The sequence below is a fragment of the Triticum aestivum genome, chromosome 3B, assembly GCF_018294505.1.
Source record: "Triticum aestivum cultivar Chinese Spring chromosome 3B, IWGSC CS RefSeq v2.1, whole genome shotgun sequence".
NCBI lineage: Eukaryota > Viridiplantae > Streptophyta > Magnoliopsida > Poales > Poaceae > Triticum > Triticum aestivum.
The window spans coordinates 829,609,579-829,631,088 of NC_057801.1; the positions used below are offsets into that span (position 1 = coordinate 829,609,579).

General features: G+C 40.1%; 1 protein-coding gene across 3 annotated transcripts; it reads left to right on the forward strand.

Moving 5' to 3' along the window:
- The first annotated feature begins 3,566 nt into the window (after positions 1–3,566).
- On the forward strand, positions 3,567–6,292 carry LOC123066909 (zinc finger MYM-type protein 1-like). 3 transcript variants are annotated; one of them, XM_044489893.1, is made up of 3 exons: positions 3,567–4,477; positions 4,576–5,472; positions 5,954–6,082. In XM_044489893.1, the coding sequence occupies exons 1-3, from the start codon at positions 4,175–4,177 to the stop codon at positions 5,981–5,983; spliced, it is 1,230 nt and encodes a 409-aa protein (XP_044345828.1). In that variant the 5' UTR covers positions 3,567–4,174; the 3' UTR covers positions 5,984–6,082. The 3 variants fall into 3 exon arrangements, with proteins under 3 accessions (XP_044345828.1, XP_044345827.1, XP_044345826.1); XM_044489892.1 differs by having other exon boundaries at positions 5,945–6,081; XM_044489891.1 differs by having other exon boundaries at positions 4,576–6,292.
- The last annotated feature ends 15,218 nt before the right edge of the window (positions 6,293–21,510 follow it).

Here is a 21,510-nt window from a genome sequence, read left to right on the forward strand (position 1 = left end):
CGGATTTATTTGTCTTTTCTTTTTCATTTTTTCTTTCGGTTTTCACCTCTTTTCCCAGGTTTTCTTTATTTTTTCTTCAGTTTTCCTTGAACGCGATTTATTTGTCATTTTCCTTACGGATTTATTTGTCTTTGCCGTTGTGTATTAAAAGCATACATTCAGCCATAAATGTGTTTGTTTGTGTTCTTGACACAAGAAGTCGTGGGCACATATATGCTCTTAATACAAAACAAATACATGTGTTAGTATGTGTCATAACAATATGCTCTTCAATTAAAATAGTATTAATCTTTCTTCAGGCGTTGTCCAGTTCAGTCTTTCTGTACGTAATAATGTTTCCTTTCCTCTCGTCATTCATTACCCCGCTCGCACTGCCCATTGCGCTTCCCTTGAACGCGATAGGAACCCCAGCGGAGGGTGAAACCCTAGTTGTCGGAGAACTCTATCTCCTGCATTATATTTTCCTCCTACATTACGCATCCATTCTAGTCCGGTGCATTTCTTTCCTACCATCACCTCTCCCACTCCCTGGCTAACGTGGTGCCAACTTGCAGGGACCGCCAAATCGCAGCGAGCCGAAACGGGCATCATCGGGATCCCCTTTAGTGACCTCACTTGCACCTTTGACAATACCCCTCCTCCCACCGTTGGCAACCCTACAGATGCCAACTAGTGGCTTGGCTGGTTCTCTGTTAGCCTCCGCCGTGCAGTGGTGGGCTTCGACCTGAAGCATTCGCAGCCTGTTCCAATTGTGTTATGCTCATGAGCTGGGTCCGTGCGTTCGCTCAAGATTGGGCACCTGTTCAGCCCAGGACGTTGCCAGCGCCGCTCAGTCCACGAGCTCGTTGAAAAGCTTGACGTCCATATTCTTCCCCGCGATGACGATGTCGGTCGTGCTTGTGTTTCCGCCTTGGAGGAGGGCAGGGTTGCGCGCTCGCACAGGAGATGAAGCATGGTGTGTCCTAAAATATGGATGACCTTGATGGCAACGGCCAGAGAAACGATAAGAGTAACGAGGTAGGGCTGCCTAGCAATTGGAAACCTAAGAAGAGCAAATATCTTTATCCTCCCTACAACACCTATCCTGACGACGACAATGCTACTGATGGTGCTTCCGCCTTGGAGTGAAACTATGCAGTTCTAATCTATTTCATGTGTGCTATGTTGATCTCCTCGAAGTTGTTGAATGGTCATGCTCAACCCACCAGTCATTATACTCATCTACCGCAATAGAATGACTCATGTAGTGAAATTGTTTTCACACTTTCTAGGATCTTACCTGATGTACCTTTTCTGGGAGAAGAGAACCGGATACCGATACGTCTCCGTCGTATTTACTTTTCCAAACACTTTTCCTCTTGTTTCGTCCCTAATTTGCACGATTTGAGTTAAAATAACCCAGATTGAAATTGTTTCCAACAGAACTACTTTGGTGTTATTTTTGTGCAAAAATAAAAAGTTTTTGGAATTGGACGAAAATTTAGAGAGAATTGTTTTAGAAAATATGAAAAATACTGGAGCCAGAAGCGACCGGAAAGGAGCCAGGTGGTGGCCACCTGGGCTGGTGGCACGTCCACCCCCCCCCCCCCAAGCCGTGCCACCTGTCCATGTGGGCCCCTTGGACCCTCATCTAACCTAATTCCAGCGCTATAATTTCCGTCTTCCCAAGAAAAAAATCAGAGAGAAAGTTTCATCGCATTTTATGATAAAGAGCCGCCGCCACCTCTTGTTCTTCGTTGGGAGCCCTAATATGGAGTCTGTTTGTTGCTCCAGAGCGAAGATTCGTCGACATCATCATTGTCAATCCTTCTCCATCAACAATTTCATGACGCCCACAATCATGTGTGAGTAATTCCCGTGTAGGCATACTGGAGGTACATGGAGTTGAATGAGATTTCTTATGTAATCAAGTCAATTTGTTAGGGCTTGATCCCTAGTATCCACTATGTTCTAAGATGATGTTGTTATGACTTTGTTGTGCTTAATGCTAGTCACTAGGGCCCGAGTGGCATGATTCCAGATCTAAACATATATGTTTTCATGAGTATATTTGAGATGTTGATCTTACCAGCAAGTTGTATGCACCTGCTATCGTTCCGAGACCCCCAAGGTGACCATGAATTGGGATATCAAAGGGGGTGATTTTAACTTGACGAGTTCATGTATTCACCATGTGTTAATGATTTTATCCAGTTCTCTATTGAACGCCTTGGTTGCCATTAGTTTTCATTAGGCAAAAGTTGCCACGGGAGGGTAGGACAAAAGATGTTATGCAAGCACATATGACTATATACGGAATACCTGCCTACATATGATTGATGAATGGAGTACCGATTAGTGTGTCGCTCTAGGTTCCGACTGTTACATATTCTCATCTAAATATCCATCGCTACTCCATGCCTAATCTTTAATATTATTGCTTTTTCTCATGTTACTATTACTCTGCTGGTTATGAATCTGCTACTACTGGCGTTATTACTATTATTACTTTGCTATCACTACTATCATACTACTGTGCTACTAATAAATTGCTAAAGGAAGTGATTCTCAGGTGTGTTTGAACTGATAACTCAACTGTTAAGACTTATAAATATTCTTTGGCCCCTTGTGTAAATCGATAAATTTTGGTGAAATACTACCCTCCATGACTGTTGCCATTCCCTACACTTGTGGGTCATCAGATACCATTTGACATCCAACAAAATAGAACGCCTTATACAAGAAACGAGTGTTGTTACTTGTTACTGATGCATTGAATCTTAAAAATTAATCGAGGATCCTCATCATAACTTCTACAAGTGTCCGGTTGCTTGAGAATAGGTATTTTTCCAAAAGTTGTTGACTAGGTAGACAGTGATGCTCCCACACAAGGTAAGCCCAGTTTTGCTATCAAGTTGAAGAAGACGCAGAAAAGCTCTCATGCGGTCCTTGACCATATGTTATTATCAGCTGCATGCACCTACAATGTCAGGAGAGGAGCAGGACCAAAAGGAGGGACGGAGCTCCCATGTATTCACTGGTGTCAATTGACACCAGTGCCTTCTGGCTTTTCAGGTAATAAGTATTAACAAAATGTGCGTATGACCCCAGCCCAAAAATTCCATTGACCCCAGCCCAGCAGCAGACCAGCTAATCTCTAAAGCCTTAGCCCATAAAATCCATCAAGTACTAAAATAATCAACAACCTGCGGCAGCAAACAACGATACAAGGCCAGGCCCAATTCTTACGCTGTTACGCACGTCTCTATATATGTATCAATTAATCGATGTACGCTACCCGGCTGCTGTGTACGCCTGTACCTGTACGCGAACAGACGGACGCCCTCGTCTCTTCGCCTCCTCATCTCGATCCCTAACTCCGCAGCCGCCGCAGCGAATCGGCGACGAACGACGGCGAACTCGACGCTGTTTCATCGGGTGAATGTTGACATCGGCCGACCGTCCGCCAGTGCATAATCTTTAATTTGCAAGTGTTGGCTTCCCATCCCAGGTAATCTGCACCTTCTCTCTCGCCTCTCGGTCTCTACTCTCTAGACTATCTACAAGACTACAATTCTACATGTCCATTGATTTCATGATGGCTATCGACTAAGTAATTTTTTTAGTTTCTTTTCTTTGATTTGCCTAGGACCAGGAGGATATAGATAATTTTTTGTTGAAAGGGAAACGACCAACACCAGATAGTAACGTGGCAGGGACTTCAAGGCCAGTTAGACCAAGACAAGATCTTGCATCAAATATTGGTACTACTCCTCCGCCTCCGGTAGAAATTAACTTAGATGCACTTCCTCATGATCCAGCTGATCGAAAAAGAATAGGGCAGTACACAAAGAATCCTAAGAAGCAAGATGAGATTAGAATAATATATTTAAATAGAGGACCTTACAGACCACAAGAAGGCTTTAAATATCCTCAGAAAACCATCGCAGGAGCTGAACAGAGATTTAGTCCAAAATGGTTTAAAGACTATCATTGGCTAGAGTACAGTGATAAGGTGCATAAGGCATTTTGCTTGTGTTGCTATCTATTTAGAGATTGCATCGATGGCCAAGGTGGTAATGATGCATTTGTTGTTAAAGGTTTCTCTTGTTGGAATAAGAAGCAAAGACTAGATACTCATGAGGATGAAGTTAATAGCTTTCACAATGTAGCTGTTAAAAGATGCGATGCTTTAATGAATCAAAATCATTCCATTAAGGTTGACCTCGACAAGCAAACTGATATCACAAAGAAGCAAAACCGCATTCGGCTGAATACCTCTGTTGAATCGGTTAGATACTTGCTACATCAAGGTTTAGCTTTCCGTGGCAATGATGAATCGGAGGATTCAAAAAATAAGGGGAATTTTCAAGAGTTGGTACAAACATTAGCAAATCAGAATGAGGATGTAAGAAAGGTAGTCCTTCAGAATGCTCCACAAAATTGCAAATGGGTGTGTCCAGATATTCAAAAAGATCTTGTGAGTTATTTTGCCAAGGTGAATAACAACCATCACTATTCACTACTATATATTTATTTCATGCAGTTTATATTGTTGTGAGCACTCAAAATGACACTCTCTCTTGTTTTGCACAGATAACGTTGGATTATATTCTTGAAGAGATTGGTGGTGATGTTTTCAGTTTATTGATTGATGAGGCTTCGGATGTGTCAGATAAAGAACAGATGGCTGTTGTCTTGAGATATGTTGACAAGCTTGGACTGATCCTGGAACGTTTAGTTGGAGTTGTACATGTGAGTGAAACATCTGCAATGTGTCTCAAGTCAGCTCTCGAAAAATTGCTTGCTAAAATTGGATTAAGCTTCAAACAAGTTAGAGGGCAATGTTATGACGGCGCAAGCAACATGCGCGGTGAGTTCAATGGATTGAAAGCCAAAATTCTGGAAGAGAATAAGTCAGCATATTATGTGCATTGTTTTGCTCACCAACTTCAATTGGTTATAGTGGCGATTTCAAAGAAGAATGAAGATATTGCGGATTTCTTTTATATGATCTCTCTTCTATTTAATGTGGTCGGAGCTTCTTGCAAAAGAAAAGACATGATCAGAGAGAGTAACCGAGAAAATGTAAAAAAATCCATAAGTAGTGGACGAATTAGTACTGGCACAGGGCTAAATCAAGACCAATCACTTCAAAGGGCTGGAGACACCCGTTGGGGTTCTCACTATAGAACCCTCTCAAGCTTAATCCAGCTGTTCCCATCAATTGTTAGTGTCTTGAATTATGTAGCAAAAGAAGGCAAGAAGGATTCCAAGAAAAGTGAAGCACGTGGCCTTCTATCATATTTTGGAACCTTTGATTTTGTGTTCTATTTGCACATGATGTTCCATATATTAGGGAGTGCCAATACTTTGTCACATGCATTGCAACAAAAGGATCAAGATATCTTGAATGCCATGTCATGTGTGAAGTCAACACGGAATGATCTACAACAACTAAGAGATGATGGATGGGAATCACTTCTAGAGAAGGTATATTCATTCTGTGAAGAACATGACATTCCTAAGCTAAACATGCATGATGAATATGTCGATCGGCATAAGCCAAGAAAAAGAACCAATATTACAAATCTTCATCATTACCAAATAGAGTGCCTTGATTCTGTTATTGATTGGCAACTTCGAGAGTTCGATGATAGATTCAATGAAGTGAATTCTGCATTGCTTATCCACATGGCTTCTTTCAACCCAAAAAACTCCTTCGCTGCTTTTAACTTGGATAGTTTATTGAAGCTAGCTGAGTTTTATCCTGATGATTTCAATTCAACACAATTGATGAATCTTGGTCATGAACTTCGGATTTTCATAGACAATGTCCGAGCGGACCAAAGATTTGCCAATTTGGATGGCATTGCCGATCTTGCTAAAGTGTTGGTGGAAACTAAAAAGCATCTTGCTTTTCCTTTGGTGTATCAACTTCTCAAGTTGGTGCTAATTCTGCTAGTTGCCACAGCGTCCGTGGAGAGATGTTTTTCAGCAATGAATATTGTCAAGAGTGTTTTGCGGAACAAAATGGGTGACGAGTTCATGAGTGATTGCTTGATTTGCTATGTGGAGAAAGACATATTTTCTACAATAACGAATGATGATGTGATTGATCTGTTTAAGAAGATGAAAGATCGAGAAGGGAAGTTATGAAATGTGAGTCTCGTATCACTTTATTTTCTCCTTAACGATACTTATTTTCTGCATTATTTGTTTCTTACTATTGTTGTGAATTTAATATGTTATTTTGTTCATCCTTTCCAGAAATTTAAAAATGAAACGTTCGAAGTCATCCTTTTGCCTATTATTTATGGAACATGTAAAGAAGTGTTATTTTATGCTTTGCTCAGCCAATACTCGCTACTCGGTATGATTTTTTTTATGTAATAATAATATCACCTGCATATTGTTGCCTTTTGTACCGCTCTCGGCCATTATCAATGTCGTTGCACCACTATAATTTGTGCTAGAGGCTTAGCGTGGGCAGTGGTTGACACCAGTGCCCATTTTTTCTAGCTTCGTCCCTGAAAAGGACGATGTATGTGATGTGTAGTACACCTCATCTCGTCCTCGCTGACATGTGGAAGAGAGTTGAGGATTTGATCCTGAAAGTAAAAAAACAAAACTAAGCCCTCCCAAGAGAACCTTCTATGCAAGTTGCATGCGTTTTAGTTAAAGGTTGAAAGGACCGACCAGAAGGTGGATCTATTGTGGAGACACCATTGACTGCTGGTGGTGCTTTATCTGACTAACCTGCAAGAAACATTGACGCATGTATACTATGGAGCAATATGTTTGAATTCTTATGTGAATGCCACAAGTGCCTAGCGAGGCAGTACTTGAAATGGGTACATCAACAGTATCATGTATGAATGTGCAAAGTGTTGTTGCAGATGGAAACATCTATCGTCAGTAGATGGAAACTAGAATTGCAAGTGCAGATGTGCAACTTATCCAAGATCCTAATGCTTCTATATATGTGGGCGATGGTGCTGGAGGGCACTGCTGGAAAAACCATCATATACACACATTGAGGTCACCGCTAGAAAAAACGGCATATACACTGGTACCCCGTACTATCAAAAGAGCCTGAAGCAGTTGACCAATGACACAAAAAAATAAACCCGAGCTAGATTGGTATGCTAGGGTTGACTTCATCATCGATGATATCACTCCTGAAGGTGCTCCTCCTAAAGACTAGGAACAAGTGTACAATGTGTACATGACTAAGTCTATGAACTACAAATATTAACACTCTTCTCTTAGCAATGTTGGGTTCACTCCTGAAAGGACCCGCTCACCTAAGTCTACTGAAACTGGCTTTCGGACATTGCTTCAAGTTCCATAATGTTAAGAACATTGTTTTTTTGCTGCTTTGCTATGATGTGTAATGTCGCCATTGTAGTGGTGCTTTGCACTGCAGGTGTTGTACATTTTGCTAGGATACATCTCCCAAGTGCCTCGGATTTTGCCGAAAGTTGGTCCCAATGTGGCCCTATGATGCCATGTATTGATCTCGGTGGACTCTATTGCAATCGCTCAGCAACCCACTTATATATGTATGTATAGAGTCCAGATGTAGTGGTAACACATGTCGATATTCTTGTGATGTTGTTGATAATTGGTCAGAATCTTAGGGATCCTCTGCCATCTGGTTTGGCAGTGCGACACTGGAGCAGAGCAATACTAAGGGGCAGCGATGACGCATGCATATAGCGCTAACCGAATGGAGACCTAGAATCTTGAACAAAACAAGATCTACCTATCTAGATCTCATACATACGCACCAGCATTAGTTGCGGAGGGGCGAAGCGCTCAAATGTTTCCCTGGCGGCAAGGTCTTCGTAGGTTGCCCTGGTGAGACATTGCATGCCTTTTTGCACGTGCTATAGCTAGACACCAACGACTTGAACTCAGCGCCGCCAACGGCAACGGTGGCATAGAACATGGGTGTCTGATCCGGGCCCTCGCGTCGCTCGGTGTAGGCCGGTGCCGCTCGATGTTTCTTCTGGAAAAATTGTTTAGATTAAGCTTGAACATTCGTGATCACGTCACGTAGGATTCTACTGGATTGGAATGGGGAATGGGGATGTTGGGAAGGGAAGGGTTTCCCTGAGGCTCGCTTCGATCTGATCTACACGTCGTTGGGTTCCGACCGGCGTTGTGGGCATTAATTGCACGCACCTGCCAACAGCTTTCTATTGGAAGTTTGCTAACTTCGGAGCAGAGGGTGCTTGCCATAGTGGGAGTAACTTAGCTAGTAACATAACACATCCCAAAGCAAATTTGCTGATGTGAGGAGTATTTAGATTGGAGAGAGATATTTGTGGGAACATAATATTTTATTATAACATAGTGCATCCCAAGGCAAAATGAGTCTACATCTAAATAAATGAAAGTTTGCATGATACCACACATATATTACTACCTATTATGGAGGTAGTAACATCGACTAGTAACATATGCATGTTACTAGTCTAAGTTACTTTCTACTATGACCAGCTTAATTGAACGCAATCCCAATTGCGTAAAAATGGAAGGTTGTTATTTCTGGTGTTCCCCATTTGTAGTGCTTCTCTGTTAGCAAACCCAAAAATCAAAGTACCGGCTCCAAAACTTCTCCGTCTAGCTCTAAGAATTTTAAAATTTCATGATTTTAATCTCTTCTTAACTTTGGGCACTCTATTAAATCTTTCTTCTTTTGTAATTCAGCTTTCAGGTTTGAACGTTTTGTGATTTTTTGACCTTTTAGAACCTCAAATTTTATGAGTTTCAACCTTTTTTAAGATTTTATCAAACTCCCAAATTTTGGAATTCAACCCAAAAAAATCTAGTAGGTAACTTTCGGCTTCAAGGATTCATGTCCGTTTATCTAGGAGTACATATGTGCCCATGTCTCTATCTGTCAATGGATAAGTAGCTCTATTGTTTCTACATGTGCAAATGTGGTTTCCATATATGCCTGTCCTGGCTGACTTATGTGTATGGATAGATGGCTTCTGCAGCCATTGCATTGCCATATTAAAAAATGGAGTTCAGTAGTGAACTGACTTGTGTGCCTATATATTACGGACCCTAAATCTACCTCTTAGGCAAAACGGAAGGAACTTGGTATGCAAGTTAGCAAATTTCTACTTAAAATAGCATATTGTATTTCTTATTTCTGGTGCCTAATAGTACACTCCTTTATTATCAACGTTCTTTCATGTGAGAACAAAGAAACCAACAAACTTTGCAGAAGCATGCGGGAAAGACGAGAATGCCATCTACTTCTTATCATTTTTTATTCCCGTGTGGGATTTGTTCTTGGATCCATTATGCTTCTCACATTTTTATGATTTTCAGTACAGAATAATTAAACTAACATAGGTTATATTTTTAGATTGACGATGCAGGTTGATGCAGATATTAAGGATCTGACATTCTTAACTAAATACACTGGTGAACTTGATTATTTCGAGAACAAGGAGAATGATGGTTGTGATAGTATATTGACCCTTCTATCACCAGCGGATCATTCCAAGAAGCTTGTTATTTGCCTTTACAAACGTGGAAACATCACCCGCTTTTCTAATTGCATCAACAACCGCACTTCGTAAGTGGTCACTGCGGACCTTATGAAGGAATCACTTATATATAGTTATACTAGTCTAATCTCATCTAACTCCTGTTAGGAATAATTTATATAGTTCCTAAAGATTTTCTAAAAGCATTGACCACATTATAATTGCCAACAAATATGATCACTTTGGACAATGTGTCTTTTGTCCGCATGATGAGACAATAAAACATTTATTCTTCCAATGTAAATTGGCTCATTCTATATGGTCAGTCGTCCAAATAGCGTCTGATTTGTATCCTCCTTGTAGTGTTGTTAATATATTTGGCAACTGGCTACATGGGATTGATCACAAGTTTAGAATTCTTATGAGGGTGGGAGCGCTTGCTGTGATTTGGTCGCTTTGGCTATGTAGAAATGATAAGGTTTTTAGTGATAAAAGTACTTCTCTTATGCAGGTTATCTACATATGTACCGGGACTCTTCGTTTATGGTCCTCTCTACAACGAGTGGAGAATCGAGACCTGTTTATGGAGGTATGTACACGATTGGAGCCTATGGCGAGGGATATTTTTATCCAACTTGGGTGGCAGCATGATCTTAGGATTGGGCCACCTTCAGTTTAGGCGTTATACAGAATTCATTTTCCTTGTATATCGCCTTATTCTTTTATTTTGGCTTGGTGTGAGGACTTTGTTAGTTGTGTGCATCTTAGTTATGCAGAGGCCGGGTGTAATGCATAAACCTTTTAAGTAATAAAGCGTCCCTTTTCAAAAAAATGTATTGCACTGTAGTTTATCCCTTTCAAAACTAGAAAAAAGTTAGACGAATTTTCTCTAATGCAACTCTGGTTCTGACCTTTCCATCGACAAGGAGTCTGGGTGAGAATAAGGATTAATGACGGCCTATTCAGAATTGCCACTGATATCTAATAACTTATATATAGTTTTATAGGTCACCCAATGGCGCAAGATGACAGATCCTGGTGTTAATTACTTTTTAGTAGTGAGAGAAGTGTCTCGATTCATTTGTAGGGAGATACAAGTGGGATCTTCACTTTTTTGTCTCTGTGCCTCCCAAGATGCCAGCTTCTCATTGATATTCATTTTTATTGCGAATTTTTTGCTTGACTCAAATCTTTTTCGGTGATTCATGTCCCTTTTATAAGTGTGAATACATGTCCTCTGTATCTATAGATTAGTTGCTGTTCCCAATTAGAGGCACATTTTAAAATGGATGACAAATATGTTACCCCGTATCCTAGGAACTGTTGTTAATATAAAGTTCTACTGGCACAAGTGTAGCTTCTGTGGTTTTTATTTACTTGTATTTTCTATGCCTACGTTATTTTTTATTTACTAGTTATTTTCACACTTTCCAATTGGGAGATATTCAACAGTGTTGTTAACTTATTTTTAATATTCCAAAAAGGGACAACCCCGGCCTCTGCATCGTATGCAGCCATTTGTTAGGAAAACGAGGTCCAATTCACTGAGTATAAGATTTACAACAAAACACGGCCAAACCGGTTAGAAACAAAATTACGTAGCTCATCCACATAATCTTCTAAGGGCACGCCAACTAAAATAGTTATGTTCTTGAATCCATTACTCTCTTAACATTTTTATGTTTGCAGCCATAAATGTGTTACTTTGTGCTCTTGACACAAGAAGTGGTGGGCGCATATATGCTCCTAACACAAAAAAATATATATGTTAGTTTGTTTCACAACAATATGCTCTTCGCTTAAAATCATATTAAATCTTCTTCGACCATTGTCTAGTTCAGTCTTTCTATACTTAATAATGTTGCCTTTCTTGTCATCATCCATTACCCCGCTGGCACTGCCCATTGCGCTGATACTGAACACGATAGGAATCCTAACAGAGGGCCAAAGATCAGTCGCCGGAGAATTCCAGCGGAGCACAAAACCCTACCCGCTAGGCGCCCCTATCTCCCGCATTATAGTTACCTCCTACATTGCACATCCATTCCAGTCCGATGCATTTATTTCCTACCATTACCTCCCCCACTCCCCAGCCGCCATGATGCCAACCTCCAGGGACCGCCAAATGGCAGCCGCCGAGGCATGCATCGTCGGGATCATCTGTTGTTACCTCACTTGCGCCTACGAAGACACGCCTCCTACCTCTGTTGCCAACCCCGCCGATGCCAACCTGCCGCCTGAATGGTTCTTTGCCACCCTCCACCACATAGCTGTTGACACTTGCATCATGTTCCATTGTGTTAGTCTCATGAGCTAATTCTGTGTGTTTGCTCGGGGCTTGGCCCGCTAGCCCAGGACGTTACCAGTGCCGCTCAGTCAACTTGACATCGACATTCTACCCCATGGTGATGAGGCTAGTCGTGCTACTACTTCTGCCTTGGAGGATTACAAGGTTGTGCAGTAATGCAGGACAGGAAGCCCAATGTGTCCTACAAGATGGACGACCTGGATGGAAATGGCCAGAGAAACGTCAAGAGTACCGGGGTAGGGCTGCCTGGCAAGTGGAAGCCGAAGAAGAGAAAATAACTTTGTCTTTCCTACACCACCTATCACTCAACGATGACACTCCCGATGGTGCTTCCACTTTGGGATGAAATTTTGCAGTTCTTATTGGTTTTATGTCTGCTATGTTGATGTCCTCAAAGTTCTTGGATTCTCATGCTCATCAACGGCGATAGCACATCTAGTGAAACTATTTCCACACTTTCCAGTGTCTTACCTGATGTACCTTTTCTAGGGGAATATAACCGGATACCATTTGACATCCAATAAAATACAACACCTTATATGAGAAAATAGTTTCGCTACTTGTTACTGATGCACTGAAGTTCAGCGTTCATCAGGGATGCTCATCATAATTCCTATCAGTGTCCAGTGCTGGAAAATAGGTATTTTGCGTAAGCTATTCATGAGGTATCCCTATGTTGCTCCCACAAAAGATAAGCATGGTTTTTCTATAAAGGTGAAGAAGATGGAGAAAAGTTCTCATGCGGTCAGTGACCCTACGTTATTCAGCTGCATGCACCTACAATGTCACGATAGGAATAGGACCAAAAAGACGATGTACCTGATGTGTAATACACCTAATCTCGGCCTCACTGGCATGAGGAAGAGAGTTGAGGATATGATCTCGAAAGTGAAGAACGGAGCCAATCCCGCCTAGGAGAACCTTCTAGGCAAGTTGCATGTGTTTCAGTTAAAGCTTCACAAGGACCATACCGTGGATCTATTGTGGAGACACCGGTGGGTGTTGGTGGTGCTTTATCTAACCAACTTGCAAGAAACAATGACACATGTTTTGTGGAGCAATAGATTTGCAATATTTATGAATTCCACAAGTGCCCAAGCAGTAGAAACAAGGCTTGAAATTGGTTCATCAACAATATCAGGCATGAATGTGCAAATGGCTTTGCATCTGTACCTGTCACAATTGTCCAGATGGAAATATCTTCTCAGTAAGTAGATGCAAAAAAACAATGCAAGTGCAGAAGTGCACACTATCTTTGATCCTAATGCTTCTATGCAGGCGATGGTGCTGGAGGGCACCGCTGGAAAAAATGCCATATACACACTGAGGTCACCACTAGAAAAAATGGCATATACACTGGTAGCACCGCACTATAAAAATAGGTTGAAGCACTTGACTAATCACACAAAAATGAACCCGGGCTAGATTGATATGATGGGGTTGACTTCATCATCAACGATATCACTCCTGGGCTCCTCCTAAAGACTAGGAACAAGAGTACAACATGTACATGACAAAGTCTATGAACTATAAATACTAACAACCTTCTCTTAGTAGTGGTGGTGTTCACTCCTGAAAGGGCTCCTCCCACCTAAGACTAATGAAACTGACTTCCGGACACTTCTTCAAGGTGTTGATTTTTAAGGACTTTGTTTTATGCTGCCTTGCTATGTGCAGGTGTTGTAGATTTTGCTGATCAACATCTCCCGGGTGCTCAGATTTCTCTAAATATTGGTTCCAATGTTGCCCTATCATGCCATGTACTGATCTTGGTGGAGTCTGTTGCAATAGCTTGGAAACCCACTTATATAGGTATGTATAGAGTCCAGATGTAATGGTAACACATGTCGATCTTCTTGTGATCTTGTCGAGCATGGGTCACGATCTTGGGGCCCATCTGCCATCTGCTTCGGCGGCGCTGCACTGGAGCATAGCAGTCCTGAGGAGCAATGAAAACGCACACATCTATCACAAACCGGCTAGAGACCTAGAATCTTGAAGAAAATGGGATCTAGCAAGCTAGGTGACATACATACGCACTAGGAATTAGTTGCAAAGGAGTGGAGAAGCATCCTAATGTTGCCCTGGTGGCGAGGTCTTCTATGGGTGCCCTGGTAGGAGGTTATGTGCCTTGTTGTGCATACTGGACCTGGACGTTGATGAGCTGAACTCCGCACCACCGATAGAGACGGTGGCGTGGAACATGGGTGTATGGTCCGGGCCCTTGCGCCTCTCAGTGTAGTCCTATGCCGCTCGCCATTGCTTCTGGCAGAATTTTTCAGATTGAGCTTGAAGATCCGTGATCGCGTCGTGCCGGATTTCACTGGATTGGAACAATGAATGGGGTTGGAAAGGGAAAGGTTTCCCCGGGGCTCGCTTCGTTCTGATCTATGCGCAGCTGGGTTTCGACCTACGGCGTGTGCATTAATTGCACGCACCAACCAGCACTACCACGTTTCTTTCTTTCTTTGAAAGTTTGCCAACTTCTGAGCAGAGGGTGCTTGCCATAGTGAGAGTAACTTAGCTAGTAACATAATGCACCCGAAAAATATTTTCTTATGTGACATGCTTTTAGTGAGGAGAGAGATATTTTTTGGTAACATAATATGTTACCGTAACATAACACATCCCGAGGAAAAATGGGTCTACATCTAAATAAATGAAAATTACATGATAGCACACATATGTTACTACCAATTATAGACGTGGTAACGAGCTCTCAAAAAAATTATAGAGGTGGTAACCTGAACTAGTAATATATGCATATAACTAGTCCAAGTTACATTCCACTATGACCAGCCTAAAACGCAATTCCAATGGCATGAAAATGGAGGGTTTAATTTTGGCGTTTCCCATTTTTGGTGCTTTTGTGTTAGCACTGCCAAATATCATAATACCAGCTTCGAAACTTCTCCGTCTAGCTCTAGGAATTTTAGAATCCATGATTTTAATCTCTTAGAAACTTTGAACACAATTTTTCAAACTTTCTACTACTGGAATTCAGCTTTCAGGTTTAACATTTTGGGAGATTTTGACCTTTCAGAACTTCAAATTTACTAGTTTCAACCTTTAAAGTATTTCCCAAAATCTCAGATTTTGGAACTCAACCAAATAACAATCAGATCATTTTCGACTTCAGGGATTCATGTCCCTTTATCTAGGAGTACATATGTGCCCATGTCTCTCTCTTCTATGAATAAGTAGCTCTATTGTTTTTGCATATGTAAATGTGGTTTCAATATGCCTGTAGTGGCTGACTTATATCTATTGATAGATAGCTTCTACAGCCATTGCATTGTCATCTTAAAAAATGGAGTTCAGTAATGTGCTGACTCGTGTGCCTAGTATGCCCCTTAAATATGCCAATCAGGCAAAACTTGAGGAAGGTGGTATGCGAGTAAGCAAATTTCTACCTAAAATAGCATCAATGTTAAAGAAATCGGTAACTGGTAGCTGCTCAGTCGGCTTGCGAGTAGCTATTAATCTGTGCATTGGCCTATTAACTGGATTAATTGGTTGATCATTAATCGTTAGATTAAATAGGAACCTGCCGACATATTCAGTTTTATTTATTTATTATACAATACTTCAATGCTCCCAGCAATGTAATATACCAAAATATTCCACTGTAGGCATATAAAAAAACATAAAAAGGAAGCAAAATTGATAATCATGATGCATCCAAACCTACAAAATCTCAAAATTCAATATTATCAATTAAACATTTAAACTTACCACATAATTTTCAACATACAACCACACAAAATGCTACAAATAACAGCCCAAACCAACACTTCCATTCACTAAACTAGAGGAAGGTGGTATGTAGGTTAGCAAATTTCTACTTAAAATAGCATATTATATTTCTTATTTCTTGGTGCCTAACAGTACACTTCTTGAATTTCAAGGTGCTTTCATGAGAGGATAAAGAAACTATCGAACTTTGCAGAAGCATGTTATAAATACGAGAATGCCATCCAGATCTTGTGGTTTTCAACTCCCGCGAGTGGTATGTTCTTGGATCCATTGTGCTTCTAACATTTTTATGATTTTTAGTACAGAAGAATTTAACTAACACATGTTATATTTTTAGCTTGACTATGCAGGTTGATGCAAATATTATGTATGTGACATTCTTTCCTAAATACACTGGTGAAGTTGATTATTTGGAGAACAAGGAGAATAATGGTTGTGATAGTAGAATGACCCTTCTATCACCAGCAGATCCTTCCAAGAAGCATTTTATTTGCCATGACAAACGTGAAACATCGTCCACTTTAGTAATGGCATCAACAAACACACTTCGTAAGTAGTCACTGCGGACCATACGAACGTAAAATGTGTTAGGCGTCATTTATATAGTTATACTAGACTAATCTCAATCCTGCAAGGTATCATTTTTATAATTCCTGAAGATTTTATACAAGCATTCGACCACATTATAAGCGGCAATGAATATTATCATTGTGAACATAAACCTGTATTGCACTGTACTTTAGCGTTTCCAGAATTGGACAAGAAAGATAGAAGAATTTTGTCTAATGCAATTATAAAGTTCCGACCTATCTATCATCATGTAGTCTGGGTGTGAATTGGGATTAATGGAGGCCTTTTAGGAATTGCTATTGATATGTAATATCTTATATATAGTTTGATAGGTCACCAAAATGGTGCTAGATGATAGTTGCTTGTGTTAATTACTTTTTAGTAGTGTGAGAAGTGCCTTCATTCAGTTGTAGGGAGAGACAAGTGGGTTGTTCACTTTTTGTGTCCTAACCTCCTAAGATGCCAGCTTCTCATTGGTATTCATTTTTATTGTGGATTTTCTGCTCGACTCGAGTCTTTTTTTGATGATTCATGTCCCTTTTGTAAGAGTAAATACATGCCCCTTTGTGTCTCTAGAGTGTAGTTGTTGTTCCCAATTATAGGCACGTTTTAAACTAAATGAAAAATATTTCACCCCGGATCTTGGGAATTGTTGTTCATATCCAGTTATTTCTGCTGGCACAAATGGCTTATGTGGTTTTCATTTACTTCTATTTGTGATGACTGTGTTTTTTTATTTACTAGTTATTTTCACACTTTCCAAGTGGTAGATATTTAGTAGTGTTGCCAACCTTTTTCCTCCAAAAAGGGGGACAACCCCAGTCTCTGAATCATCTCTAACTAGTGACAACTCAATAGTGATCCCCACAAGACAAGTCGATCAATAATGAGGTGTCTGCCAATTGGCCTATCAGTGATGACTTTTACAAACAATCATAGTGACTGCATTTCATGGCCGATCAGTGATGAATCATCAGTGACACGTGCCTAGCCGGCCGATCAGTGATTAGGGGTCAGTATTGTTTGGATCTGTAGTAGTGTATGGTTAGTTTAAGGAAAAATAATTTCTCTTAAAAGTATCGGTGTTGGTTGTTCTTTTCATTTTGTTTTGTTTTGTTTTCATGTGTTCTACTTGTCTGGAAGCTTATGGACTATAGTGAGAAATAAAGTTTTTTGTATACTTATCTGATCATATTTTATGAACACATGGACTTGTTAGGAAAGAAACAAATTTGTAGTGGTTATTCCTCTCCTCCCCTCACCCTAGGTCGCGACTAAGTTGCCCTTCCTCCAACCAGACTCATCATATATTAGTCAGTCCTAGTTGTAGTTTGATTGCATGGAAACAATGAAGCATCTTTGGGAGGAGTACCTTGGCCCGAGTAGTATTACCTTACAAGAGATAACACTCAAATAGCACATGGGATTTTGACGTTTTTAAATCACGCATGAAGAGGAAGTAGTGGGGGCGGTAGGGGGAGAATTTTGCCGTTGTTAGATCATATAAGAAGAGTAAGAAGGGAGACAAAGAAGAACGGGGAAGGGAATCAGTTGTTTAGTAGGTTCCTCTCCACTAGCAGCACACACATGAATTCATTACCCACATTGAACTGGCGTGCCTAATCATATTTCTGGTATTTGATCTATCAGCTAAGCCACATGAAAACCTTAAGTTTCATCTAAATCTTGATATTCAAATTCAATAAGAAGGCTCTCAGGAGATAGCGTTGCTGCGGGACATTTTGTAAGAATAAATTGAGTAGCAACCTGAATAGAGGTGCTTAAAATGAGGTTCCATGAAAGAATAATATGACATAGGTCTCTCATCAAGTGCCAGGTAACTGGTAGCATGCTTAAAACCATAGATGTCCTATCCATAGGAGAAACAAAGTGAACTAAGCCAATAAACTCATCCATGCTTATACCGTAAAAATGGTAAATTCAATTGCTTCAACTTAAAAGCTAAACAAAGGATGAAACAAAATGTACCTAGCCGAACAATGGAACAGGGAGGGTAGGGCATGACTGTTGTATCCATGTATAGTGTGCCAGCAGCCCCGTTTGAGCCACCCGCGGGATTTTGTCTCGTCAGGTACTTGTATATTAATAGGAGCAGCAACCATGCTATGCAGTAAGGACTACTAAATAGTCTTAGATCCCTGCCATCAGCGGAAAATCATCCGGCACTTGCAGCAGGTGGGATCTGACCAAATCTGAAAATAAGCTTATCATCATATATGGTATCACAGTTGTCGACTGTAACATGTAATAGATAGAAGCTATCAGAATCATATGCCCATGCTCTCTAAATAAGTACGCAAACTAAGGGAATGTGTATCTAATAATTCAGTGCAAAAATTAAATTCAGATATGGGAGCTTGTGCTCTATAAATAAGTATGGAGATTAACACAATGTGCATATGATAAGTTTATCAAAAATAAAATTAGATATGGGAGCTTGTGTACTAATACGAGTAGCTGCGAAAAAATGTCATAGGATGCCAACATGCATGCATATATATTGACATTAAGATATGACCTCTTCATATTTTAATGCTGCTGTGATCTTCGATTTTAGCATAGGCCACAAAAAATATCATAGGTTGCCAATAGGCATGCATATATATTAGCTTTTGAGAAAAGCCTCCAATAAGTCTGTACAAAAATAAACACAACCTAGTAAACGGAGAATTGATGAAAAGTAAACTGAACATGATGTAGCTGTTTATAGAAGCCCAAGTGTATCCTGCATATAAGTAATTTGGAAGCCTACGTGCAGAGAAATAAAGACGTATAATGTATCCATGTTTCACAAAGTGGCGATTTTCTTCTTATAAGCAGCAACAATTCTATCTATTTAAGCATAAGAACATTAGGTTTATGTTTTATTCAAAAAATAGAGGTTGATTAGGACAAATTGATTGTCATGCATGGGCCTGAGGAGCATACATAAAGAACCTAAATTCAAGCGCCAAGAGGTACATATCGAATCAAATTTTAGGTGCTTAGCTGATTCATATATCTCAATATTTTCTCTCTGAATATCAGTGAATAATTCTTACCATAAATTGCATATACCAATAATTTTGTAGCGCGGGTTAAGAGTGAAAGACATAGTTATGAGTTATGACCCTGCACCAAAACATGTTGAGATGTTAGCTAACACTAAGAGTCATATTCTCAAGCCTTGTTTTACCAAAGCTGGAAATATAGAGGTACTTATTCTGGGTATGAGAGAGTCATGTTCTTCAGCGAGGTTTTATTTTTTTTACTTCGGAATGCTTCCCATTCGTCAGGATCTATCCTCCCATTAATTGTTGTTCAAGTCTGCCTCGTTGAATGTCTGTTGGAATTTAAGTTAGCATAAACATATGGATAATTTTAATGCTTCTTGTGCAACAACATTCTTCTAGATGTGGTGTACCCGGTCCACAATCTGTTCGAAGAAATCATCAGAAAGAAGTAGGTCTGATTCATGCAAGATTGACATACCCAAACTGTCAAATTGTAAAGGTAGTGTGCGTGCTATACTTAGTGGATATATTGGGTTTTGTGTTAGCTTTAAAATGAACCAAAGAGTACTGACAGAGCTGAAGGATAAGAATCTAAATCAATAAATCGCAGTGTATGGTGGTCTGCCGAAAACATCGTGAAGCGGTCTGATCAGTTGTCAGGATTATGTGCAGAATAATTCAGTATATAAAAGATACATACCTCTTCATATTCAACACTATTGCATGTACCTCGCAGGTCCAATAGTCTGAATGTAACTCTAAGAAGGAATTGTTACTTGAATATCTACACATAATCAAACATAGGCAGTCATACACTGAAAAAAAGATGTATGAACCAAAGAAAGAAGGTGAGGGAGAAAGAGCCTGAACTGAAGTTGTCCCTCCCGATCTCCCACGGTGCTCTTCGGCATGGTCCACAGCGGTGGACAGCATCCTTGCCCCACAGCGTGCCCGAGAGGCAGACGACCCCTTCCTCTCCGCGGTTGTAGCTCGGCAACCTGCACTGCCTACCTGCCGACGAGGCACGCCATGTTGATCGGCAGGAGGATCACATCAGCAACAATATCAAGTCCGTCTCAGTGATCAATTTTGGTGTGGAATGGTGAGCGCGGGGCGGCGACTCACACCGGTGACAGATTTGATAGTCGAACCAAATAGGTCGGAGGGCGAATTTGTTGAGAAAGTGTTGTACCGTTTGTATTGAAGGATACACCTAGGTTCACCAAAGATACCCTCTAAGGATCTTCCATATGGAATACTAAAAACTTCTCATTCATAGACAAAGTCAATGAGGTGGTGCGAAAGCGAGGCTTGTAGCAAAAAGGGTTCACGCAGAGACCCGACATCGATTATGATGTAACATAACCTCTTGGTATGAGTGGAATTATGTTTCAATACTAAATATCATTGGCAATAAAAATGATAATATTATCCATGCAGTTGATGGATGAAGTGGCTACATACTCATATGAGTCACTCATTTAAGAAATCTCTATTGAAGTCCCTCAAGGGTTTATACTTCCGAATCCAAAAGCAAATCGCAACAAGTTTTGTGTAAAACTTCATAAGTCACTCTATGACTTGAAATAGTCAGAAATCATATGGTACTACGGACGAGATGAGTTCCTTCTTCAAAAGGATTACTCGATAATGATGATTAGTTACATGTTTAATAAAGGAATCTCAAATTTGATTTCCTTTCATCACCTCAGTGTATATTGATGACCTCATCATCAATGTCTATACAAGACCTAAACATACACAAAATCATCTCAAGAAGGAAAATTTTGATTCAACCAAATTTAACTTAAGTTTACAACTTGAGCATTCTCTCAAGAATACATATCAGTCTCCATATATCCAATACATATACGAGAAGTTTAATGTGGATATATCATACCAATAAAAGACATGCAATATGGTCATACTACCCCTAATAGGCTACAAATCCATTCATACCTAGGGGTGATAATGTAGTGATATCAGAACCTAAAGTTCTACGTCTCACTAACACCAACGTACTCATATAATTGCATATTACGTCAAGCCTGACACTATATTTGCTATCTTTGTCCAGAGTGCAACCCCCCAACAAAAGGTATATGGTAGATATAAGAAATAAGAACTTATATCTCATGCTCACAATACATCTTGGGCATTTCCATCACGAAATCAAGATATGACCATGATATGATGTAATGATATTGGCTCTTTATTTGATCCCAATAATGCCATCTCAATGACTGGATTCACTATAAATAGTCTTTTCATGAAAGTCATCCAAATAAACTTTGATGACTATTTCCACTTATCATTCTGACATAATTGCTTTATCTAAAAGAATCGCATAATATGCATGTCTCGGTAGAAT